This window comes from Sinocyclocheilus anshuiensis, unplaced genomic scaffold (assembly GCF_001515605.1).
Source record: "Sinocyclocheilus anshuiensis isolate Anshui unplaced genomic scaffold, SAMN03320099.WGS_v1.1 scaffold164, whole genome shotgun sequence".
Lineage (NCBI taxonomy): Eukaryota > Metazoa > Chordata > Actinopteri > Cypriniformes > Cyprinidae > Sinocyclocheilus > Sinocyclocheilus anshuiensis.
The window spans coordinates 1,032,794-1,060,577 of NW_015557128.1; the positions used below are offsets into that span (position 1 = coordinate 1,032,794).

Here is a 27,784-nt window from a genome sequence, read left to right on the forward strand (position 1 = left end):
ATGTATGTATCAGCAGCTACAGCACACTGCTCTGATGTTTGGCTCTCAGGGACGGTCAAGGCCACTGTGTCTGAGTCGGTCAGTGTTTTGAGAATTGAATAGACTCTGTTATCAGTTGCTTCAGTCATTTCAATTATTATTATTACTTTTTTTTTCCATTTCTGTGATAAGTTGTAGCGCCTGCCTGTCTGTGCTACCGCTGCCCACTGCTGATAAAGACAGCGAGCCTCTCGCTCTCTGAGGTCAGTTTGGATGAGAGGACGATGAAATTCTGCTCTGATCTTAACAGCATGTGGAGCTTGTGTGGACATGCTGAATGAACAGAGTCTGACTGCAGATTGTGCTTGATAAGTGAGAGCGGGGTTAGAGAACTGAGTCGGGGGGATGGTGTGAGAATATGTGTGTTTATTTGTGTATAGGGGTGTGTGTGTGTGTGTGTGTGTTTATGGGGGATGGTGTGAGATTACATCACTGCTTCTCAAATGGTTTTGCTTCAGGACTCAGATTTCACACTGGACATCAAGCGGCGACTCAGCACAGTAGGCTACTAGAACAAAAATATTTTATATTACTGCAAAATGCATAGGCCCAGTAATATGCAAATGTATTAACATGACACAGGCTGAAAAGGAAAACGGACCATTTTTAAATTGCATAAATAGCAGCAGAAGTGTGAGGTTCAATGGTTTCATAATACAACTACTTACTATGTTGATAATGAGTCTGTTGTTGATTGTTTCTTTCATTATTCCCATTTTTCAGGGTTATTTTATCTATGTAAAAGTGTTATTTTGCATCCCTTTATAAGAAAAGAAGTGCTGAAGCAGTGGATTCTTTGAGAACTTGTTTGCTGTTAGGATGAGCCTTTTTGCAAAATGAAAATACTCTGAACTTCAAATGTTTCGAGATAAGAATATAACCATTTAAAGTAAGTTACACACTGGTGAAATCTCCTCTGAAGCGCATTAAACAGCAGAAATAATCCATCAAAGCACCTGTCACTTCAGCCCACATGAAACTGTTATTCTTATGAGCTTGTTTGAAGAGCAGTATTTCTTTTCCTGTAACTCTGTAACTGCAGTAAAAAAAAAAAAAACTTATACAATATTTTTATACAAATACAGCACATTTTTCAGTACTACTGTAAAATTATATTACTAATGGAGGCTTTTTAAACAATAATGAAATACATTGTTGACGTTGTATTTGCTCTTGGCATCCATTAATTCAGCGTACAAAACCCATTGTGATTGGCACAAACCATGTTTATTTTCACTGCAAATGAACCTGGATAACCCATAATCTGGGTTATTGTTGTTGTTTTTCTGTAGTTTTGTACATGGTATTTGAACATGAGGGCATGTCACACAACCTGTCTACTGCAGAGTTAAAACAGTTGTGCTGCTTAATATTTTTTTGGAACCTGTGATGCTTTTTCCATGATTCTTTGATGAATAAAAAGTTAAAATGAACAGTGTTTATTCAAAATAGAAATCTTGTGTAACAATATACACTATACTGTTATAAAGTTTAAGGGTAGTATGTTTTTTTTTTTTTTTAAGAAATTAATACTTTTATTCAGCAAGGATATGTTAAATTGATAAAAAAGTGATAGTAAAGACTTATATTACAAAATAATTATTACAAAATAATTTCTGTTATAAGTTTCTTTAAAGTTTTTTTTCTTTAGAATTGTGTGTGTGTGTGTGTGTGTGTGTGTGTGAGAGAATTTGGGGGGGATGGTGTGTGAACGTGTGTTTATTTGGGTATAGGGGTGTGTGTGTGTGAGTTTATGGGGGATGGTATGAGATTACATCACTGCTTCTCAAGTGGTTTTGCTTCAGGACTCAGATTTCACATTGGACATCAAGTGGCGACTCAGCACTGTACTAGAACAAAAATGTTTTATATTACTGCAAAATGCATATGTCTTAACAATATGCAAAAGTATTAACATTACATGGGCTAAAAAAACTGACCTGCATAAATAGCAGCAGAAGTGTGAAGTTCAATGGTTTCATGTAGGGTTACAACTGATGATTATGTTGATAATTAGTCCGTTGATTGTTTCTTTCATTATTCAGATTTTTTCCCCCCAATTTTCTGTGTTTTATTTTAAAAAATCATGTTATTTTGCATCCCTATATAAGAAAAGAAGTGCTGAAGCAGTGAATACTTTGAGGACTTGTTTGCTGTTAGGACGAGTTTTTTTGAAAAATGAAAATACTCTGAATTTCTAACGTTTAGAGATAAGAATATAACCATTTAAAGTAAGTTACACACTGGTGAAATCTCCTCTGAAGCACATTAAACAGCAGAAATAATCCATCAAAACACGTGTCACTTCAGAACACATGAAACATTATGCTTATGAGCTTGTTTGAAGCGTTTAATAAAGTGCAATATATATTTTTTCCCTGTAGCCTCTGCGATTTAAAAAAAGAAAAGAAAAAAAATAATACTAAAATATACATTACTACTGTAAAATTATATTACTAATGGAGGTTCTCTAACCCATAATGAAATTCATTGTTGACTATTTTCATGCTCTTGGCAGCCAATAATTCACCGTACAAAACGCATTGTGATTGGCACAAAACATGTTTATTTTCCCTTCAAGTGAACCCGTATGACCCATAATCTGGGTAATTGTTGTTTTTCTATGTAGTTTTGTGCATGAGGGCATGTCACACAATACACTACTGCAGAGTGTGATTGGACATATGACACAAACAAAAGATAGGAGAGGCATTTTGTCCTCCCTTTTAAATATTTTTATTTTATTTTATTTTATTATTTTTTTTAAAGATATGTGGTCCATGTTTGTGCTCATATTTTATTTTATTTTATTTTATTTTATTTTATTTTATTTGTGGCTAACAGGAATTAAAGTGGTGCTTATGATGGATTTTAAGTGGGTAGTTTGGCAGATGGGCCACTTTTAAGCATAAAACCTATTTATGTTAGTGTGTTTTAATTTCCTTTCTTTGCAAAATAGTGTAGATTATAATATTGGCCATTTAATGATTGTAATTACATAAATGTCTTTATTGCTTATCGGTTTCAGCCAGACTGTCAATATCAGTGCACTCCTAATTCATTCAGCACAGGCCTCATGAACGCTCCAGCTTTCCAGTGTTTTTTTTTTTTAGTCTTGCGTGCTTATGTTATCTGAGACTCCTCTGTAACACCTCCCTCTCTCCTTCTCCAGCAGTGAGTTTTGGGTTCTTGTCAGCAATCAATGAGATCCTTTCCGCCTACAGAAATCTCAAAGCGTTACACAGTCAGATTTCAGACAGAAAGTACCGTGCAGAACTTCATATGAGACTGGAAGTCAACGCATGACAGGCCTCGCTATCAATACATGAATCCCTGACAAATCAGATCTTCCTGCCCTGGAAAGTTGAAGTGATTTCTCAAGCGTTTGCGGTTATCTGCACCAATATTCCCTGATGACCTTTGGCTCACCTTTAACTTGTGTGTTGCAAGAAAGCTGACTGATCATGAGCCTCTCGAAGCTGTCAGCTAAACAAAAATGGATTAAAGCAAGAGACGGGTATCTTTTTTCTTTTTTGAATCCCAGTGAAACATCCTTATTATTATTTAAACCTTTAACTCAGTCTAATTCATCCACAGATAGCAGTTTATATAACCCTAAAACATTCTTTAATTACATACTTACTAGTCTTTCAAATGATCTCCAATTGCTAGTTTGTTTGCTGTACTTTGAGCCTGGATCTAAATTTGACCTGTGTCATGAAATCAGTTAATCAAAATTTAGTTCACAGAAAGAAGAAAAACATCTTTCCGTGTGCTGATGAGGATATTCATGTGAAAAGTTGTGTTTGGCATCTGATTAGGAGTCTGAGTGGAGTGGTGCCCTGAAGGCCCTCGGTTAACCCTACAACACTAGGGTTGTAATGTGACCAAATAACTCTAAATATTTGCAAAGCCAAAAATAGTTTTTGCCGTCCTCAGCTCTTTAATGGGAGACGGTCTGCAGTAGAGGTCACATCATTCACTTTTCGAGGGAAGTCTAAGGGTTTGCCGTGAGATAACGTTAGTTTTTCCCTGACCTCCCTGATGTTCTAACTATACTCCTTTAAGCGGCTATTTTATCAGGAGTTTTTATTAGAATAGGGAGCTTTTTCTGCAGGGAAAAAAACACTGAGCGAGTTCCCAAGGCCACAGAAGGATGAGTCTAGAGGAGGACGCATCTCACGCCGAGTCTCACACGGACGTCGTCCCTGGAAGGAAGACAGACTCCAGAGTCTTATCATAAAAGAGCAGACATTAACGTTCGCTAACTTCTCGGCTACAGCTGTTTATTAACAACAAACGTCACTCAGAGAAACGGCAGATCTGAAGGTGCACAGAAGAGATCCGGGCTGAGGACAACGGTATGAATTTCCACGCCAGAAGAGTCACGTTGCCCACTATAACGCCTCTCTGCCTGCCAAAAAGGGTATGAACGTTTAATATTTATGTGTTTTTTACAGAAACATTACATTTATTGGTTATGGGAGAGGTTTTAGAGATTTTTGACAAGGTTGAACATTAACGTACTGTATTTTCTCAGTTGTGCGACTGCAAATTGCAGTTCTAGAGCAACTTTTTGTCTCTTTTCTGGCTTTATTTTCACCTCACTGGAGCTGTGATGGGGGAATAAAGCAAAACAAAATCTCAGTTGGTCATCTGACCGTCAGTGATAATTTCCCGTTGCATATAACTAGGTGAACACTTCAAGTGAAAAGTTTGGTAACATTTGAAAGTATTTGTTCCTCATTTTGTTCAAAAGTAAATTAAATTTATTTTAATATGATATAATATGATATAATATAATAATTTATGTATTTATAGAATATATTTATTTATATTTTATTAGTATGTGATATAAATAATTTGTATGTACAATAAATAGTACTAATAATATTATCGTTTGTTTATCATTTATTGTATATATGTAATTATATATTTTAAATATTATACAATTATATTTATATAATATATAATATAATTTTATTTTATATATAATATAAATATAATTAATAATATTATTGTTTCAAAAAATAAATAAATATATTTATATAAAAAGTTTTTATTTTTTTTCCATTTATTTTATATACTTAATAAAATTGAGATCATAAAGTTGATTGAAGAATGTCCAGCTTGTGTGAAGCTGGAATCTATACAAAGCAGCAGCTCGAATAGAAAGACGTTTCATTGTATTATGTTTTGGTCACTACCTAATTCCCATTTTTCCATATCGGTTACTTCATAGTTTTGACGACTTTAATATTGTTATAAAATGTGGAAAACAGTCATAATAAAGAACGAGCAGGTGTGTCCAAACTTTTGACTGGTCATGTATGTCCCCTGCTAATTCGTTCAACTATTCAGACTTGGTTTTTGATTACGTTGCATTTATTTACAAAGCTTTTGCTGTCTTATCATAGTGTCAGTGTGGCAACATTCCCCAGCAAATCACTTTTGGAAGCAGATCCAGCTCATTGCAGATAACAGCTTGTTTTATATGAACACAAATCATTTATTTTTTGCATGTGAAATGTAGAGCAGCGTTCTAGGCATTCTAAACACCTGTAAATGTAACTTGCAGGGAATTCTGATCTCCTCATCGCTGTTGTCATCACCGTATCCGCTGCCACACTGTCTGCACTCAGTCGGACAGGCTAATACCCCACTGAGATGAGTTAAACAATGGCCTGACTGTAGTGTGCTGCCCTAAATACTGCAAATCTGACAGCTTGTCGAAAAACTTGTCTGGAAGTGCTCTTGGAAAAGCTGTGATGATAAAATGACATTTGTGCGAGAGCTGAGGAAAGGTCAAGCACAATGCTGGAGGTTTATTAACATGCTCTGAGCAGCTCTATGAAGGTCTTCAGTTGCATGATTGTGAAAGGGAATAGTTTGGTAGCTCACATGATACTTGCCAAGTATGTTACTTAGGGATTTGTATGTAAATCCACTTCTAGCACACATGAAAGGGTTTACATTTTAACTCCTCAAAATTTTAACCACCTTAAAGGGTTTAAGTTTTAGATGTTGTCCAAATGTTGATGCTGTACAATTCAGTGTCTATTAAAGGAATAGTTCAGCAAAAACTGGAAATCTGCTGAAAATTGTCCTCAGGTCATCAAAGATGTAGATGAGTTTGTTTCTTCAAGGGATCAGATTTGGAGAAATGTAGAATTGCATCGCTTGCTCACCAATGGATCCTCTGCAGTGAATGGGTGCCGTCAGAATGAGAGTCCAAACAGCTGATAAGAAAATCACAATAATCCACAAGTAATCCACACCACTCCAGTCCATCAGTTAATGTTTTGTTATGTGAAAAGCTGCATGTTTGTAAGAAACAAATTCATTAAGACGTTTTAAACTTCAAACCATTATTTACTGATAAAATACTTAAAAATTTCTCAGGAGAGAAATATGCACAGATCAAGCACCGTTCACAAGCAAATACAGTTCTAAACATATAATGTTGGTAGATTTTGATGTGAGAGGACAACAGGGGATGGACTTTTTCACTGGAGGAAGTGTTATTATGGATTATGAACTGGTATTTCGGCCAGAAGCAACAGTTTGAAGTTAAAAACATCTTAATAGACTTGTTTCTTACAAACACAGTTTTTGGCTTCTCAAGACATTAACTGACGGACTGGAGCAGTGTGGATTACTTGTTGATTATTGTGATGTTTTTATCAGCTGTTTGGACTCTCATTCTAGCGGCACCCATTCACTGCAGAGGATCCATTGGTGAGCAAGTGACGTAAAGCTACATTTCTCCAAATCTGTTCTGATGAAGAAACAAACTCATCTAAATCTTGGATGGTCTGAAGGTGAGAACATTTCCAACAAATTTTCATTTTGGGGTGAACTATTCCTTTAAACAAGACACATGTTCATGCACACTTTACATACCATAACTAATGAGATTACCCTTTATTTAAAGACTTTTCAATATTTCATTTTTATATTTTGTCATTGGTTATACAGTGGCATGTTGACAGGATCTTGAGGTCTGATTGGTTTGGCACAGAGTCATACAGAGCATACAGAGTCGGGATGGCTGTATATGGACACTTTACTCAGTGACTTTCAGTTTCATTTTTAAAAGTTGAATTATTTTTATCTTGTCATGCTGCCTTTGAAACACTCTCTTGATTCAATTCTCAATTCAATTCACGTTTATTTGTATAGCGCTTTTCACGATACAAATCGTTGCAAATAGGGCTGCACGATTAATCACATGCGATATTTAACGCGCATCTTGTCAGAAATCCGGTTCTGTAATCAGCGGTAAATCTCCATCACCTGCGTGCTTTCACATTGAGCAGCATTAACTACACAGAGCCGTTGTTCATTGACGAGTTGCGCAAAACCACGTTCATATTCGCGCGATTTTTTGCGCAGCTCCTCAGTGAACAACGGCTCTGTGTAGTTAATGCTGCTCAATGTGAAAGCACGCAGGTGATGGAGATTTACCGCTGATTACAGAACCGGCTTTACTGACAAGATGCGCGTTAAATATCGCATGCGATTAATCGTGCAGCCCTAGTTGCAAAGCAGTTTCGTCGAAAATTAAAGTTTCTACACTATATTTAGGAGTAGTTTATCAGTGACTATGTCCATATGGCAGAAATGTAGAGTAAAAAATCATGCAGTTAGTTAATGACATGTATTCAAACAAACGGTGAACACGATTAACAGCAATGATTATATGTTGCAATCAAACTTATAGCAAACTTTGGTAGTTCTGAGCATGACATTGCAGCTCATTTTCATAAAGTTGAACTCTGCTCAACTTTGTCGCATTTCCAAAGATCGCTGTCACTTATGTTGCCCTAATAGCAAACTCTCAGAGAAAATGAATGATTTCTGGTACTTTTGTGACTGCAAACCGGTGTCAACAACACACCTTGTTGCGTAGTAAATACCGTATACATCAGTGTTATTTTAGTATCACTTAATATTTGTATTAATATTTTCAATTCGTTTTTATTTTTATATTTTGTTTCTATTTAAGTTTAAATAGCATTGCATTCAATCCTCCACCAACGCCGTCTCTCGTCATGTCGCTGGTTAGCCTCTGGTCTGCCTGTGCGCGGTCGTGTGTTTTGGAGGAGGCGTGGCTTTGGAGAGTGATTTGCAGGGAGGGTGAGATCTTATGCTTTCAAAGCTAGCATGCTAGTATTAATAGGCTCTCCAAAACCGCCTACCCTGCGTTTAACTATAATAACCTTAATGTGCATTGACCAATTATTCATATATCGTGCAAGCGGAATGCCATTTTTTGCTGAACTCTCACCAAATATATTTAGTATTTTGAAGTGATTTTATATCTAATATTTCATGCATGTATGGAGAACGACAGCATTGCTTTTCAAGAGTATAGTAAAAATCAAATATATTTACCTGTAAATCCATCAGAAATGGAAAAGATTAGTAACTGTGTGAATTAACTTATACTAATGAGATAAACTGGCATGGATGGATGATGGATGGAAGGAACACGAGGTAGATGTGAAGCGCTGTGTTTCTGAGAGCGCTGCAGCTGTGGAAGAGCAGTTCAAGGCTGGTGAACTGGTCTTTATGTTCCCGTCCTTGAGCCAGTGAGTCTCGTGCTGTCTTTAGTTGTGTCACAATATTTATGAGTTAAGAGCACATGAACCACCTCACAATTACAATTGCTAGGAGGAAACGCAGACTTCCTAGGTTAGGTTACGTCATATTTAATATGCAAATTTCTAAGGTCTCTAAATGATCAACATGATCAAAACTGTCCTGAAAACCTGTTGTACACACATGCCTTTTGTCGTCAGACTGATAGTTCAAATGCTTTTACAGTGAATCAATGCAGACCTCTTTAAAGCAAACCAAACAGGTAATTTTGGGAGGGGGTCTGAATAGAGTTCACTTTAAAATAAAAAAAATGACTCCCTTCCTGGCCTTAGAGGCCGGTTCACACAGAACACATTTTTGCATTCTACGGTGCTGCTTTTCCATTGTTTTTCCATGTAAACATGCATTAGATGGACATCTTCGAACGCTGCACTCGTGTCTTGCATCTTTTGCATTGTCTAGCACTTGAGTCAAGTTAAAAGAAGTTCAAGAAGTTCAGTTTTTTCACAACTTTGAGTCTGTGGTGGGACTTGTTTATAATGTGTTCTGTGTTATTATAATATTATTGTGAATAGAATTGTCAAGATCACCAGTCACCTCTGCACACTACATTTCCCACAATCCTCCCTGGCTATCACCTGCGCACACTTCACAATCACCACACCTGTCTGCCATCATCCTCATCAACTCTTCATAAAAGCCAGCACCACAGACACATGCCTTGTCTGTTCTTGTCAGTACCCAGGGCTGCCTGAACTGCGAGTCGCTACTTACCTGTGTGATATTCTCCTTCCTTCCTGGATTCCTATTTCCCTTGTGCAATCTGGAAAGACCTGTAAGAGAGGAGACAGAGTTAATAGCTCACTCTTTCAGTGATCAAAAGATCTGGACTGTCTTCACTATTCATCTGCTCTGGTTTCATCAAATATACTCACCTTTGCCATTTGAGTCTGTGTTCCCTGACAATAATTAATATAACATGCTAGATGAATGGAAAGTGAACTGAGACAATATTGAGATCTGAGCACACTTTTGTGGGATGGGGACCATGAAATAAAAAAAATGGTTTCTTTGTAGTCCACTTAAAGGTATACTTCTCCCAAAAATGAAAATTTGCTGACTTTTTTACTCATCCTAGTGTCATCCAAAATACAGATGAGTTTCTTCATGGGATCAGATTTGGAGAAATGTAGCATTCCATCACTTGCTCAGCAATGGATCCTCTGCAGTGAATGGGTGCCGTCAGAATGAGAGTCCAAACAGCTGATAAAAACATCACAATAAGCCACAAGTAATCCACACCACTCCAGTCCATCAGTTAACATCTTGTGATGTGAAAAGCTGCATGTTTGTAAAATTCATCATTAAGATGTTTTTAACTTCAAACCATTATTTACGGCTAAAATACATAAACCATAATAATGCTTCCTCCAGTGAAAAAGTAATCTCGTCTGAATCAGGAGAGAAATCTGCACAAATAAAGCACCGTTTACAAGTGAAAACCATCCAAAATAGTTCTCAACAAACATGTGGGTGGATTTTGATGTGAGAGGACAGCAGGGGATGGACGTTTTCACTGGAGGAAGCATCATTCTGGATTAAGGACTGGTATTTTTGCCAGAAGCGACGGTTTGAAGTTAAAAGCATCTTAATGATGTATTTGTTTCTTACAAACATGCAGCTTTTCACTTCACAAGACATTAACTGATGGACTGGAGTGGTGTGGATTATTGTGATATTTTTATCAGCTGTTTGGACTCTCATTCTGACGGCACCCATTCACTGCAGATGATCCATTGCTGAGCAAGTGGTTTCATGCTGCATTTCTCCAAATCTGTTCCCATGTAGAAACAATCTCGGATGGCCTAAGGGTGAGTAAATTCTTAGCAAATGTTCATTTTTGGGTGAACTATTCCTTTAAATGGGTCTGAGTTTCTTTTCAAACATCCAGCAGATTTAACCAGTGTATTTAAATATCGCATTTCCTCTTGTAACGCACTGTACTCATTACTTATTTACCTTTAAGGACTGTTTATATTTACTCTGATAAGGGAGCAGTGAGAATCCTGCTCGTTTTACTACCTTGTGACTTTAAAAGGTTAGGTCTGGTAAATGCTTGTCAGGTAGATTTATAGAGCCGGTCCTAGCGAGGGGTTTTCCTCCTCCTCTGTCTTTTTTGTGTCTTGTAGGTCTCTCTTACTGATTAAACAGTGGATCGTTTACCTCATTTGGAGATGATGTCACTGTGGGAGGCTGTGATTGGCTGAAAGGCTTGCTAACCCCGGCCCTGCTGGGGAGCACTGACCTCCTTTTCCTCTTTGAAAGAGGACTGGCGTGTCCTCCCTACCAATCTGCCTTTCTCACACACTCTGTCAACCCCCATCTATCGCTCTGCCCATATACCTTACAGGGTCATTCCTGCTGTGCAGACCCTTTTAACTCTGTAACTTTGAAGAAATGTATATGTCTTTGTCTTGTAATTTAAGGAAGTATTTCGATAAAAGGGTATATTAGACTTTATGAAATATGACTATTGTTTACACAGACAAGACAATTCTCAGAATGTTCATTAAGAGTTAAAGCTTTTACCTACCTTCTGACATGTTGATATTATCAAGCTGATTTGTATAATTAGATCAGATAGGGTGGAGTGGCTTATTGAAGGCTGTGCTGTTGTTTTCCCACCAGAATGATGTCACTTCTTGGGGAATGATGTCATTTAGGAACTGGCGTTTGTTAGTTAAAAAGATTTTTGCAAAAGATTGACAGAATGGAAAGTGGGGAAAGGAAAAAAGGAATCCCTGTGTTCAGTGTACCTCCAGTTCTGTCATTATTTATTTACCTTCATGTCGATCCAAACCTGTATGCTGTTTTTTCCTGCAGATCTGCATTGATTGGGACTCCAAAAAAGACAAAGCAGCACCTTAAAATGTGGCTTGTGTGCTTTATTCCAAGTCTTCTGAAGACATGTGACAAAAAGACTCAATTTTAAATAATAGTGAAATTAATTACTGAAAATCTTCTCCTCTGCTGCAACTCTCAAATCCTCTTTGTTGCAATACATGCATTTATTTTTTTTTCATCTAAACTTATCTTAACTAAGAGCTACAGCAGCAGTTTTCTTATCATTAAGTAAACCTAAAACCATTAAAAAAATTTTTCGGTAACTGAAATAAAGTAAAATATAAAAAGATTAACGTGAAAAAAATGTAACTTTATTTTGTACCAAAATTACAAGTAAAACTAAAAAATAAAGCTAAATAGAAAAAAAAAACGAGAAAAGTACATTGCAAAATTACTAAAACTAAAATCAATTGAAAACCGAACATGTCAAAATTTAAGCTAATTCAGGATAGTAATAAATATTATTAGCCTAGTATATAAAAAATACTAAAATAACACTTCACAACAAAGGGGGAGGAATTTCTTTCAATAGCTTACAGGTTTGAAACATCATTTTAAAATATGAACATCTAAATATGAACAAAACTTTTAGTTTCAGTAAAACTGACAAATAAAACTAAATTAAAGCTAATGTTAAAAAAAAAAACTAATAAAAATTACAAAAGCACATAACAAAATTACTAAAACTTAAAACAAAATAAAAATTGACTGGAAATATAAATAAAGCTAATTCAGAATATTTCAAAATACTATAATGTATATAAATAATACTAAAATAACACTGTACAGCAAAGAGGGATACATTTCTTCAACAGTATACAGGTTTGAAATGATACAGGGGTGAGTAAATAACATAATTTCTTTTTGTATGCACTGTACCTGTAATGTTGTGATTAAATTGAAAAAACTAATATGATTTCATGACACATGGTGAGGACATGAACATGTACTGCATATCAGAAGTGACACTCACTTTCTCGCTCTCTCTCGCCCTTCACCTTTCAGTCGGGGTTGACCCGTCGGGTCTCGCGTTTAGCCAGCGGGTTTCTAATTGCTGGGATTCATGTGAAGGGCAGGGGCCTGTCAAGACTGTGTGAATAGGTAGGTGGGGCAAATCTTGTGACTTTTCTGCCTCCCTCCCCCTCCGGTGTGTGTGTGCGGGGGTCAGACGAGCGGGACTCACCCCGGCCGGATAAACAGTGGCAGGTGATTGGACAGAACCATGGTGACATGCAGCAGCGGAGGCTGCACTGAGCCGCTCTCTCTAATTACCTCATTTGAGCTCGGCAGAGAGACCGAGAGAGAGGAAGCTCGCTGCTCCCCGGCAGATACTTGCGTTTATGTTTTATGTTCACTCAACTCTTGAGAAATGCTGTGCACTCAGCCCTACATAAGCTCCCGAGCTTGTCCCAAATCACAGCCCTGTCTGCCGCCTAGTACAGGGGTAAGTTGCTTTGAAATACCAATTTATGTGTGCTTTTCTTGTATGTGCGCGTGTGAAATCGATGCAAACTGTTGGAGGGCTGCTGTGCTTCTCTGTGGGATCACAGATTCGAGCTGATAAATGAAACTCTAACAGCCTTAAAACAAGGTTTCGGAGATGATATTGAGTTCTCCAGCCTGTAGGTTTTCTGCATATGAGGTGTAGCAGGGAACTATAGCGCTCATGAAAGGCAACATGAGCGCTTCTGCAGCACAGGCTGTCTGCACTTTGAATGAATGGGTTGTTGCATACTGTATATAGGACATGAAGTGAAATTTAGTTCTCAAGGGACAGTAAAGGAGTGTAACTGTATCTGATATAATGGCAGTGTGACCAATAAACTTGCTGCTTCATTTGCATGTAAAAATGGGGTTGTGTTCGAAATAGCATAGTAGCATTCTGCTCTTAATGTTGCTGCAGTATGTAGTACATATACTGTACATAATATGTGATTTTTTTTCTCTCTGACCTACATTGCTAGATATAGGCTACTAAAATGTTCAGTATACAACAGTGCTTATGTAGGGTACTGTATCCCACAATGCAGTGCGCTTGATTTGACCTTCCGTTTTCAGTATGATGAATGAACCCGAAGTAATGTCAGCATTTTTAAGCATCTAGCATCCTGCTAAAAATTATTTTACACACAATTGGGTAAAAAATGCTAAAAAAAATGCCCCAAAAAACAATAAATAAATAAGTAAGGTTGGGTGCCATTTGCTAAATTTAACATGCAAATTGATATGATCATGGGATATATATATATATATATATATATATATGTAAGTATGTATGTATGTATGTATATTATGTATGCATGTATTACAGTTCAAAAGTTTGGGGTCAATAAGATTTAATTTTTAAAGAAATTAATACTTTTACTCAGCAAGGACGCATTAAATTAATCAAAAGTGAAAGTAAAGACATTTATAATGTCCCAAAACATTTGTATTTAAAATACATGGTGTTCTTTTGAACTTTCTATTCATTAAAGAATCCTGAATCATCACGGTTTCAGCAAAAATATGATTTGAAATTATTCTTGAGTGGCAAATCAGCATCTTAGAATGATTTCTGAAGACAATGAAGACTGGAGTAATGATGCTGAAAATTCAGCTTTGATCACAGGAATAAATTACATTTCAAAATATATTCAAATAGAAAACAGTTATTTGAAATTTTAACAGTTTTTCACAAGATTACTGATTTTACTGTATTTTTTTTTTCTACAAATAAATTGCAGCCTTGGTCAGCAGAAGAGACTTCCTTTCAAAAAGATTTAGAAAATTTGATCAACTCCAAACTTTTATTAATGTATTTATGTTTGTATGTATTTAGTTAGTTATAGATAGTAAGCAAGCAGTCTGTTAGTATTCAATTCTGAATGCAGCCAAAGCCTCTATCTGGTTTCATTTATTTCTTACTGTGTTGCAGGTAATCAAAGTGTACAGTGAAGACAACACCAGCCGTGCAGTGGAGGTGCCCAGTGACATCACTGCCCGGGACATATGCCAGCTGTTCATCCTGAAGAACCACTGCATTGATGACCACAGCTGGACCCTGTTTGAGCAGATGCCACATCTGAGTATCGGTAAGCAAGTAAAGAAATGCAGCTAATACCACAACAAATGGATGCACTGAATTTTTTGGTGCATTGTCACAGAATACAATGCAGTCAAACATAAAGAGCATATGAAAACATTTAATAATCAATTTAAACTGATTATTATTAGGAGGATGTACATTGTTATTCTAAAGAGACAGTATTAATAAAGTCCTTATGTGTGCTATATGTTTTTTGAAGTATGCTTTTGTTTGAAAATCTTGACATCCACCCGTGTTATTTTAGTATTAATTATATATTAAAAATAGTATTTAATTCAATTTTTCAATTCAATTCAAGTTTATTTGTATAGCGCTTTTTTTACAATACAAATTGTTGCAAAGCAACTTTACAGCATTTACAGTATTAATGTTTTGAATCAGCTTTTAATTTTCATTTGTTATTTGTAGAAATTTTGCTGTATGCTTTTGTCATTTTTATTAGTTGTTTATCCTTTTATTGTTATATATATATATATATATATTCATTTCTATTTGAATTTATTTTTATTTCATTTTTAGTTTTATTGATTTTAGTACTTGAACTTTAAACTTATTTATTTCAGGTTCAGGTAACCTTATTTATTTCAGACATTTCTAATTTTAATTTATTGAACCTAAGTTTTGTAAGTTTAAGTTTTATATATTTTATACGTTTTTATTTTATTTTATAACAATAATAACTATTGCTACTTTGATCGTATTTTTTTCATATTTAATTTTTATTTTAAAATTTCTAAAGAACTTTGACTCTTTCATAGTAAACAATGACATGATCAATAAGTCATGGCAGTATGTTTTTTTTTCCATAAATATATCTTATGAAAATAATTTAAATGATTTCAACATTCTTTTTGAAGTTATTCAAGCTTCAGCTTGATTTTTAAAGTCAGTTTAATCTAATTAACTTGTACAGTCAGTTTGATTATACAAAAAATAAAATCATGCGGCAACCTATATATGATATGATATACCTGATATGAAAATAACACTGATACACAAACAGAGTTGCTACATTTTGCTGTCATTCTATTATCAACAGAATTACTAGCAGCAATATATGAAGAAAAAATTATATGTAAAATTGCAACTTTGACTCTTTGATACTTTTTATGACTAAAATGATGTTTAACTTGAAATGATTGTCTTTTAAACCATTATATAAATATTTCAATATATTCTAAATATCATCAAATACATAAATACTGACATATATTGAATGTTATCAAAAGGCTGAAAATATTGAGATGCAAATGAAACCATGAATTGAAGAGAGATCATCAACAGCATGGAGATGACGTTTGGTCATAGCCAATGCAAACAGCATTATTGCAGTATTGCAGTAAAGATCTGTCCGTTCACTGCAGTAACGCTATGGGAATTAGTTAGTATGAGATAACAGTAGTCAGACTCTTCCAGGTGGCTGCTTCTAAACAGATGCTTTCCATTCAGTCATTAAACATGCATTTAGGGCTGCAGGAGCTGAATAATATTTAATGATAAAGTGGAATAACGAGCTCCCCCGCACATCACTCTCATTACTATTGAAGGTTGCTCATTATCAAGGCATAATTTTTGAAAAGAGTGTTAATAATTAATCTGTCAAGCCCACGGTGCAATAGGATAGTAAAACTATAAGAGCTGGAAACCAACGAGGGCAATAAAATCTCATACTATTAAACTCTAGATTCTGATTGGATAAGCCGTGTTTAATGCTATAAAATGCTGAAAAACAAACACCTGTAACGGCATGTGAGATAAAAGTTGCTACAGTACATTATTCAGAAAACATTAACACTATATAAGTCTCTTGCTCACCAAGGCTACATTTATTTGATCAAAAAAATTTTTTTTAATCCGTTTTATTTATTGTTTTTGTCTGTTCAGAACAACACTGTAGCACTTTGCCCAAGACAAATTTCCTTTCGGGGACAAAATAAAGTTTATCCTTATCCTTATCCTTATCCTTAAAAATACAGGGGGAAAAATTTGAATATTGTGAAATGTTATGTTTTCTGTAATATATTTAAAAATGTAATTTATTCCTGTGATCAAAGCTGAATTTTCAGCATCATTACTCCAGTCTTCAGTGTCACATGATCCATCAGAAATCATTCTAATATGCTGATTTGCTGCTCAAGAAGCATTTATTATTATTATTATCAATGTTGAAAACGGTTGTGCTGCTTTAAATTTTTGTGGAAACTGTGATACTTTCTTTCAGGATTCTTTGATGAATAGAAAGTTCAAAAGAACAGCATTGATTTGAAATAGAAATTCAAACAAATAGACTTTTGTAAAATTAAAAGTGTCTTTACAGTTACTTTTGATCAACTTAATGCATCCTGTCTTAGTCTTCATAATCAAAATCTAATAATTCACTGTTCACGTTACAAAGTCCCAACCTACATTTTTTCTAGTTAATTATCCACTTTTAATCACCTTACGTTAGTCAAATAGGTTACATATTTCACTTTATGTTCTTTAATGCACATAATGTGCTTTAGTGCACATGTATGGTTCATAAATTCATAAGCAGGTACCAAACTAAGTCTTGTTTGTGATTTCCAGAGAGAACCATAGAAGACCATGAGTCAGTTATGGAGGTTCAGTCAGGCTGGGGAATGGACTCTCACTGCTGTCTGTACTTCAGGAAGAATTATGCCAAATATGAGTTCTTCAAGAAGCCTCTAGTAAGTGTGTGTGTGTGTGTGTGTGTGTGTGTGTGTGTGTGTGTGTGTGTGTGTGTGTGTGTGCGTTGACACATGCTTCCCTGCTAATGTATAATTGATTTGCTTAGGTTTAACCTAACATCCAAGGTTACCTATTCAAGGTCATTAAAGATTGAAACAGAGACACACAATAGGGCCCTTTAATTGTACTGGTAAAGAATTCAAGGTAATGCCTAAATAATAAAGTACAGATAACTAACTCCTGAGATTTTCAAGGTCACGGAACCTAATATCAGATTTAACAAAGGGCCTTTAAGTGGTTTCTTTTATAGTAAACTTAAAATGCTCCTAATACTTGACAGATTTCTTTGGAATAGGTGTCAAATAGGTGAAATTTCATGTCTCTATGACAGAAACCGCAAGTAAACCTCTCTCTCTCTCTCTCTCTCTCTCTCTCTATATATATATATATATATATCTCCAAAAGATGGACACAGTTTTTGTTTTTTTTCATCTGTACTTACTTAGTGCAACTTATAATTAAAAAGGATCACCCCCCTGCTAAAAATGACTTGTAAACTCAATCAGGTGTAGCTAATCACCTTCTCGATGGCACACAAAGCCATTTCAGAATCAGAATCAGAATCAGAAGAGCTTTATTACCAAGTATGTTTACACACACAAGGAATTTGACTTGACGACAGGAGCTTCCAGTGTAGAAGAAAGTACAAACATAGTGCAGACATACATGATAGTGCAGACATACATAGGAATAACACCAAAGGCTTTATCAGTGAAGTCTATTATTAAGAAGTTGAAGGTATTTTTGTACAACACAGAGCCTCCCTGGATCAGGACGTGGCTTCAAACTGGATGAAAGAGCCGGCGGAAACTGGTCAGAGAGGCGACCAAGAGGACGACAGCAACTCTGAAGCAGCTGCAGGAATTTATGACAAAGAGTGGTTATTGTGTGCATGTGACAACAATATCACAAATTCTCCACAAATGTGGCTTGTATGGGAGGGGTGCAATAAAAAAGCCACTCCTCAAGAAAGGCCACATGCAGTCAGACTGAGCTTTGCCAAAACACACCTTGAAGATTCTGAGGCAGATGAGACTAAAATTGAATTATTTGGCCTCAACTCCAAACGATATGTCTGACATAAATCCAATCCAGCTCAGCATCCAAATAACAGATTCCTCCGGTAAAGCATGGAGGAGGTAATATCCTGTTCTGGGTGTTTCTCTGCAGCAGGGACTGGAGCACTCGTGGGGCAAAATACCGTCAAATTCTTGAGGAAAATCTGCTGCCGTCTGAAAGAAAGTTGTCAATGGGAAGAAGGTTTACCTTCCAACATGACAATGACCCAAAGCACACAGCAAAACTGAGCTCACAGTGGTTGAAGGATGTCTAGATGTGCAGAGTTAGTAGAGACGGAGACAGATCCCAAGAGACTAAAGGCTGTAATTCAAGCAAAAGGTGGTTCTACAAAATACTTACACAAGGGGGTGATCCTTTTTCCAACTCGGTGATTCTGTTTTTTTTATTTATTTTTTTTTCTGACATGTTGGTGTTATATCTTTCACTTGGATGTTACTTGAGGAAATACCGCTGGATAAAACAAAAACTGTGTCCATCTTCATTTCAGGCTGCAAAGCAACAAAATGTGATTATATTAAAGGGGGCAGATTCTTTTCTATACTCACTGTATGTGTGTATATGTGTATATATACACACACACATATATATGCAACTTGCTGGATTTTGTTTAGATGCTAATTACTAACACTGTGTTTAAGAGTGCAGTTAGCTTAAATGATATGCTGAAAATTACCTCAAAGTTAAACCTCGAATTTTTGTGAAGATGCTGGATTTATCTGTGTCATTGCAGGACTTTTTCCCAGAGCACATGGTGTCTGTATCCAGTGAAAGCAATGGAATCATGAACCACTCACAACTTATACAGGTGAGGATCTTCATCTTATGCTATTATTATTATTATTAATAAAGGCGCACAGAGTCATTATCCGTTTCTCAATATGTGTTCTTGTCTGTACTTGTGGGCTTGTAAAACATCATCAGTCGTTGCCCAAGTACTGTTCCAATTCAAAGTGAACATCTAGCCAAGTACATTTCAAACCTCGGATGTGTTTTTGCTCCGCCCCTTTTATCGAGGATGCATCAAAAGGTGATTTGTGCAAACTTGAGGCAGCCAGGTATCCGTGACCCATGAGCATTAATGTCGGAGGAGAAAACCTGCATTATTTTCAAAATACTACTGTTATTATGTCATGAAATACAGAGTTCTGGCATGGAACTCTAGATGGCGCAGTCCAATAGGTCTAACTCAATCTGACCTAATGACATCATTATCACATGGCACAGCTGATTAGTTCTCTCCTGTATCAGTAGCCAATGAGCTCACTGCTCAACATTCAAATATATGACTAGTGCTTGCCGTAGCAGTTGCAGCTTGCTTCAGAAACCCTCCACCTTCCCCAGCACCACCTGTATAGATCTGCTATATCTGTATGATCTGTATAATCCCACCAAGGGTTGTCATGACAGAAATTTAGTTCTAAGAGTTTTTCAGACGAGATTTATAAAGATACAAAGTTATTTATAAAGAGAACACCTATTTGAAAATTAGCCGCACCGATTTCGGCGCTCAGTGCTCATGTATCCCGCTGAGAGCAGCCTTACATCGGCTAGTCATTCTGACATTTGAGAAAGTTGTCAATGGGAAGAAGGTTTACCTTCCAACATGACAATGACCCAAAGCACACAGCAAAACTGAGCTCACAGTGGTTGAAGGATGTCTAGATGTGCAGAGTTAGTAGAGACGGAGACAGATCCCAAGAGACTAAAGGCTGTAATTCAAGCAAAAGGTGGTTCTACAAAATACTTACACAAGGGGGTGATCCTTTTTCCAACTCGGTGATTCTGTTTTTTTTATTTATTTTTTTTTCTGACATGTTGGTGTTATATCTTTCACTTGGATGTTACTTGAGGAAATACCGCTGGATAAAACAAAAACTGTGTCCATCTTCATTTCAGGCTGCAAAGCAACAAAATGTGATTATATTAAAGGGGGCAGATTCTTTTCTATACTCACTGTATGTGTGTATATGTGTATATATACACACACACATATATATGCAACTTGCTGGATTTTGTTTAGATGCTAATTACTAACACTGTGTTTAAGAGTGCAGTTAGCTTAAATGATATGCTGAAAATTACCTCAAAGTTAAACCTCGAATTTTTGTGAAGATGCTGGATTTATCTGTGTCATTGCAGGACTTTTTCCCAGAGCACATGGTGTCTGTATCCAGTGAAAGCAATGGAATCATGAACCACTCACAACTTATACAGGTGAGGATCTTCATCTTATGCTATTATTATTATTATTAATAAAGGCGCACAGAGTCATTATCCGTTTCTCAATATGTGTTCTTGTCTGTACTTGTGGGCTTGTAAAACATCATCAGTCGTTGCCCAAGTACTGTTCCAATTCAAAGTGAACATCTAGCCAAGTACATTTCAAACCTCGGATGTGTTTTTGCTCCGCCCCTTTTATCGAGGATGCATCAAAAGGTGATTTGTGCAAACTTGAGGCAGCCAGGTATCCGTGACCCATGAGCATTAATGTCGGAGGAGAAAACCTGCATTATTTTCAAAATACTACTGTTATTATGTCATGAAATACAGAGTTCTGGCATGGAACTCTAGATGGCGCAGTCCAATAGGTCTAACTCAATCTGACCTAATGACATCATTATCACATGGCACATCTGATTAGTTCTCTCCTGTATCAGTAGCCAATGAGCTCACTGCTCAACATTCAAATATATGACTAGTGCTTGCCGTAGCAGTTGCAGCTTGCTTCAGAAACCCTCCACCTTCCCCAGCACCACCTGTATAGATCTGCTATATCTGTATGATCTGTATAATCCCACCAAGGGTTGTCATGACAGAAATTTAGTTCTAAGAGTTTTTCAGACGAGATTTATAAAGATACAAAGTTATTTATAAAGAGAACACCTATTTGAAAATTAGCCGCACCGATTTCGGCGCTCAGTGCTCATGTATCCCGCTGAGAGCAGCCTTACATCGGCTAGTCATTCTGACATTTGCCACTGGCTCTGATGTCTCTGTAGTGGTTAAACATGAGATATAATTAGTTTTAGGTATATCTAACAGGCAATCTCTGGTCTCATGAATCTGTTATTTGTTCCTGGTCATATCATTTTGGCTGAGCACAACGTTTAGTTTCGTAACTTTATATATTTATCTACCGTCGAACAGCTGATGTAGCATACATGTGTATATATTGCCTGAACCACATATTAATGTGTTTTATATTTTTTTGTGTTTTATATTTTATGGATGTGTATTATTGGTTTTATATTTAGTTTTGTTATAAGTTTAGATAAAGTGAAGGTAGTTAAAGTATGTACGCATTGCTGAACCACATTTTTGTAATTGGAAAAAAAAACTAAACAAAACTAAACTGAAAATGAAAAGAGGCTGTGGTGTTTGATATCATATTTCGTGTTATTGTAATTATACAAACAGTGAGGATAACTGGAGTAGGCAAGGCGAGCTTACTGACGTTATCAAGTATGCTGCTGTTCCATTTGCGGAATTACCGGATGTCCACGGGAGTTTGCACTCCCGAGTCGAACTTGCCAAGTACAAACTACCAAGGATGCAAGTCCAAACTTTGTGTACTTGGTATTGAGAAATGGCTATTGTTTCTTCTGCTAGCTATGTCTTTTGGACATTATACAGGCACATACACTGTGTGGAAACAGCATAAACAACACATAAACAAGAAACAAAAGTTTGTTGAAATGTTCAATTCACAGGCGTATGCATCATTTGATCAGGGTAGGTTATATTTCACCCTAAAATCAAAACAACAACAATAAAAATATTAAATAGGTAAATAAAATATTTTTTTTCTTTTGTGGTGTAAAATACTTTTATTATACAGTATAATTATATTTATTGTAATTTGTATGTATATTTTTATTTTCATATAATTTGTATATAATTTAATTTTTTAATGAAATTACATTATTATTAATAATAATTTCCAATCATTTTTGCTTTACTATCACTTAGATACTATTATAGTTTTTATTAATATTTTGATTTAGTTTAAATGTTTATATTTTCGTTTTCATTTTAATTTTAGCTACAGTTTTAGTAATTTAGTTTTTTTTAATCATTATTAGACTTATTTGAAAAAACTATCTTTTTTATATAAATTTTTTAAAATTATTAAACTGTTTTTGTTAATATTTATTTCAGTTTTAGTTAATTTATACATCATGTTAAACTGATTGCAAATGAGAAATGTTGCCTTGGCAACTAGATGAATACAATTTTATTATATATATATATATATTATTTTTTTCAGTTAAAGTTAATTTTATTTCAAGTAATGATTTTTTAAAATTGTTTTAGTTTTGGATAACTATAATATTATTATAATTAAAATATAATAATAATAATGATAATAATTGTCTCTTTACTGTAATTTAAAAAAAACTTTTTTACATTGTTTTTGACATTTTTCATTTTTAACTTTAAAGACTGAGATGGATGAGTGTGTCGTGTCTGATGTTCCTTCTGCAGACCTTTCTCAGTTCCAGCTCTTGTCCTGAGATTCACGGATTCCTTCACGCCAAAGAGCACGGCAGGAAATCCTGGAAGAAGTTCTACTTTGTGTTACGAAGATCAGGCCTGTACTTCTCCAACAAGGGCACATCAAAGGTGGGTTGAGATCGTCACATTCTGCTCGCGGTTAGTCGCTAAAACACTCCACCTCTGATCTCACTGCACAGAGTCTGCAGGGATTAGCTTTAATTGTTCACAATACCACTTGCTCTTACTATAAGAATCCCTTAAATGTGAGCTGCGTGTCTGAAATGCGTCTTGAGTTGCGAGATTGTGCAGAATATCACCGGTTCAGACTCTTATCTGATGAGCCTCGTTACTCTATGAGATATAGTCAGATCTAACAGTGCAGCTTTATGGGGCTTAACTCAATCAAACTGGTAGAGCCGGATTTTGTGTAACACTCGTGGTATGCCAAGTGCTGAACCCTTCAAAGTCACACAACAGGTGATCTGTGTACTCGCACACTACTGTGCCAACCTGCACTGCCCTCGCACTTTTGCTTTCCCTTTTTTTTGTTGTTGTATTTACCACAATAGTGCTTTTGTTAAGGACATAAGAGGAGCTCGCTCTCCACTTCATGATATCAGGCTGTTTCTGTGGGCACTTTTACAAAATAAACTCTCATAAAATGCTATATACACTTCATACGCTCATTACTTTTTTTAATGTGTCCACAAACACTGGACATACTGTATATGCATCAGAGGAAAATTCTATCTTAAATTATGTATTTAGTTTGATAACATAGTTATATAAATTACATTTTGCACATTTTTGGAATTAAATGGGTGACACCTTTGCTTTGTCATTTTAAGGCAAGTTTCATAGCTGGTGTTTTATGTATCTTAAATGCACACAGTAGTTTTCATTGTGTAATTTTGCTAAATTTCAATTATACTTGCACATGCTGGCGTGGATACAACACCACATGAAAATAAGAATAATAAGAATGTTCAATTGAAATTCTATAGAAAATGCTTCAATAAAATAAGGACCATTAAGGGTTTTTTTCTATTGTTTTTTTTATTATAATATAACATTTTTTTATTTTTTGTAAAATTAAAAATAATTATTAATATTATTATTTATAATAATAATAATGCACACACTTATTTTCATTGCTAAATTTGGCAAAATAGCAGCTTGATTGGAAATATTTAATACAATTGTTCACAAGTAATATTTAATATTCTCTCAAGCTTTTCACTGACACTGTCATATTAACGTAATAAATAAATAAATAAAAATAGGAAACAAATTGTTGGTCATGATGGAAATGATGCCACAACTGTGGGACAGTCATAATTTGTAAAAAATGATAATTACATTTTATTTAATTGATTTTGTATATTATATTTATATATTTTTATTTTATTCACTTATTATACACAATCAAATAATAATTTACATCTGTATAATTCATTTTCACACAGTTTTTCAGTTTTAAACACATTTTAATAAAGTAGTTTAACGTTTTTTATTTATATACATAAAACATTTGAAAAGTAGCTAAATAAAAACAAAAAAAATTTTCACATTTTTTTCATTGTGAAAAAATTTCCAATATGTTTTAAATGTGACCTTGATATAACAAAAATAAGTGTACATTTTACATGTGTATATACTGTATATATATATTTTTTTTTTTATTCAAAATTAATGTAAAACATAAATGTGCGAGTATTGAAGAAACACCTGAGTGATTTAATTCAGCCAAGCAATTAGACCAGATTCTGCTGTTTTTTTCCTGGTTTTGGCTGTTATATTTTTGTGTCAAAGGTGGATTTAAATTCTGGGAAAGACTTCATACATGTAAAATAACAAATTCTTTGAAAAATGTTCTTCAAATCCACTTTAGATACTCATGTTCTTTTGATAACCAATTTGAAAGCATGTGAGAGTGTAAATGAGCAGCAGTAGTGCAGCCGCTGAGACAAAGTGAATTGAATTTCAACAAACTGCCTGGCTGTTTGTTTGTTTTTTTCATTCCCAATCCCTCCTCATGTACACAGGTCAAGTCTTTTGTCTCTAGGAGTCTGTGATCGGTCACACATTCTCTTCTCTATATTACATTACAAATTCCAGGCGTGTCGCTCGTGTCCTGAAGGTCTGTAAGATGCCGTTCATGTCTCACATGTTTGGATTTATTCCTCGCTACAGCAGCTTACCGCTGGAACTTCACGCTGTGATGGAATGCGAACACATGCACCGCTCACACCTTTGACTGTTATGATTGATGACTTTTTGAAGTTTATATTGTATATAAATTGTTAGTTAATATTTTTAATTAATTAAAAATACAAAGCTGCATACAAACTATTTATAACATTGATAGTAATTATATAACTATATAACAATTAATGTTTTTTTAATCAGCATATTAGAATGATTTCTGAAGGATCCTGTGACACTGAAGACCGGAGTAATGATGCCGAAAATTCAGCTTTACATCACAGGAATAAATTACATTTTAAAATATATTCAAATAGAAAAGAGTTATTTTAAATTGTAATAACATTTCACAATATTACTGTTTTTACTTGGTGAGAATAATTGGTGATTTACTTTCAAAAACATAAATTAAAATAGTTCAAAAGTTTTCAATAACTGATTACAAAAAAAAAATTAAAATACTTTTATTTAACAAGGACACATTAATCGGTGTCAAAACTTTTGTAACATTATAAATTTTCACTATTTCAAATAAATGCAGTTCTTTCCCTTCATCAAAGAATCCTTTATCACGGTTTCCACAAAAATATGAAACAGCACTCTTTTAATTTCTATTTTGTAATATATAAAAATGATGTAAATATTTGTAGATTACATATTTTGATGGATAACAGAGAAAACTTTTTTTCTTTTATTTATTTGTTTTGTAGATTGATTACTTGTCAATTTAATGGTTAATTTAGGAATAAATAGCAGTTACGTTTGTTTTGGATGTGTAATTGCTATTTTAACACTTATTATTATTATTTTTATTATTATTATTATTATTTTCTCTTTTCTAAAGGAACCCAGACACTTGCAGTTCATAGCGGAGTTCGGTGACAGTGACGTCTACACGTTATTATCTGCCAAAAAAGTTTACGGCGCCCCGACAGACTACGGCTTCTGTGTGAAGGTAATTCAGTGCAGAGACTTTCAGTCTTCAAATCACACAGTGGTTTTATGATATAATAAAGCCTCATTATGTCTCCGATTTATTGTTTATTGTGGGTTCTATAAAACTGGCATCAAGCAATCTGTCTGGCTCCTTATCTTTCGTGAACTTTGTAATGTTTCTTTAGTGTTAAAACATTGATCTCTGCTCTGACTTGTGACAGTAGGAATATTAGAAAAATATATTGTAAAATCTATGTATTGTATTAGTTAAAAGATGATCGCTGTTTCACAATCATGACTGCTTTATGGATACTTACCAAATAAAGGAAATGAAATATTGCTTTTGTTATTTAAGACAGTGAAACAAGACAATTGAAACTTTAGAAAAGCTTTTGGGAGCTTATACTTATAATTATACACTTTAGCATCATGAAAAATATTCGACAAGACAAAGTAAGTTTATTTATATAGCGCATTTCATACACAATATTAATTCAATGTGCTTAACATAAAAATGATTTAAAAAAATAGTGATCATAAAAATGCACACAAGAGATAAAAGCAATAACAAATAAAAAAAATTGTTTAAATTAAAGAAAAAAAATTATAAATTAAAAAGAAAAAAGTATACATTGAAATTAAAATAAGAGACATATGAAAGAAAAGGACTGTTCATTCAAGACGATAAATGAAAGATCTTATTTGAAAGGAAAACTGAGCTCTAAAGTATAGATGTCTCCTCATATCCAGGCAAGCAAGTCGAATTCTGCACGTGACCTGAAACTGCTCTGTGCGGATGATGAGCAAACCAGGACATGTTGGGTTACAGCCATGCGCCTCTTCAAGGTGAGAACTGCCTCTCTCTCCCTCGGTCTCATTGTAAGGTTTGTTCCCATTGCACCTCTCAGCGACAGTGGTCCTGCTGCGTCCTCAATCTGAGGCTCTCTGTTAAAATGCACTTCTGACACTCCTGACACAATAAATTGCAACAACAAAGCAGACAGAATTCATTCATTTTCAGTTAGGTTTGACAATTTTTGCCGACATGAGTGGCAAAGTGATATTGTTATTTTTGTTGATATAATGCATATGCATCACTGAGATTTATATACATTACATTGCAATGGACTACTTAAAAAAACACACACAAATGGAATCCGTTTTTTTTTTTTTTTTTGCATTCAGCAATGTTTTTAACTTGAGATGTTATGCAGCTTTAGAAGCAGCATTTAGAATAAATGTATACCACCATTCAAAAGTTTGGGGTTGGTAAGATTTTTTTTACTAGTTTCTATTATAATATATTTTAAAACATAATTTATTCCTGTGATGTAAATCTGAATTTTCAGCATCATTACTCCAGTCTTCAGTGTCACATGATCCTTCAGAAATCATTCTAATATGCTGATTTGCTGAAATCAGAAGCCTTTTGAGGTTCCATTTCAGTTAGGATGCTCTCTCAGAAGGCAGCTGCCTATGTAGGCTGTAGGGTTGTGATGGTGAGGAAATTTTCCCACTGGTTAATCGACGTGTGACAACACCGATAATACCGCTATCACCGTGGGGGCAGGGGCGTTCCCTCTTTTTCTCGTTTTCTTCACTTTTAAATAGCTTGCAAAAGCTGCATGCGCATTTTACTTTCACTTTCAAATAGCGGCAATTCGGCGTAAAGCAATTGTT

At 35.0% G+C, this 27,784-nt stretch overlaps 1 protein-coding gene across 1 annotated transcript in view; it reads left to right on the top strand.

The window, feature by feature from the left end:
• Positions 1-27,784, top strand: part of LOC107677902 (growth factor receptor-bound protein 14-like) — a 92,340-nt gene that overhangs the window by 22,997 nt on the left and 41,559 nt on the right. Inside the window, exons 3-8 of the mRNA XM_016472970.1 lie at positions 14,465-14,621; positions 17,204-17,325; positions 19,197-19,271; positions 22,952-23,089; positions 26,013-26,123; positions 26,855-26,950. Of these exons, the coding sequence (XP_016328456.1) occupies positions 14,465-14,621; positions 17,204-17,325; positions 19,197-19,271; positions 22,952-23,089; positions 26,013-26,123; positions 26,855-26,950 (699 nt within the window). The remainder of the gene's footprint in view (positions 1-14,464; positions 14,622-17,203; positions 17,326-19,196; positions 19,272-22,951; positions 23,090-26,012; positions 26,124-26,854; positions 26,951-27,784) is intronic.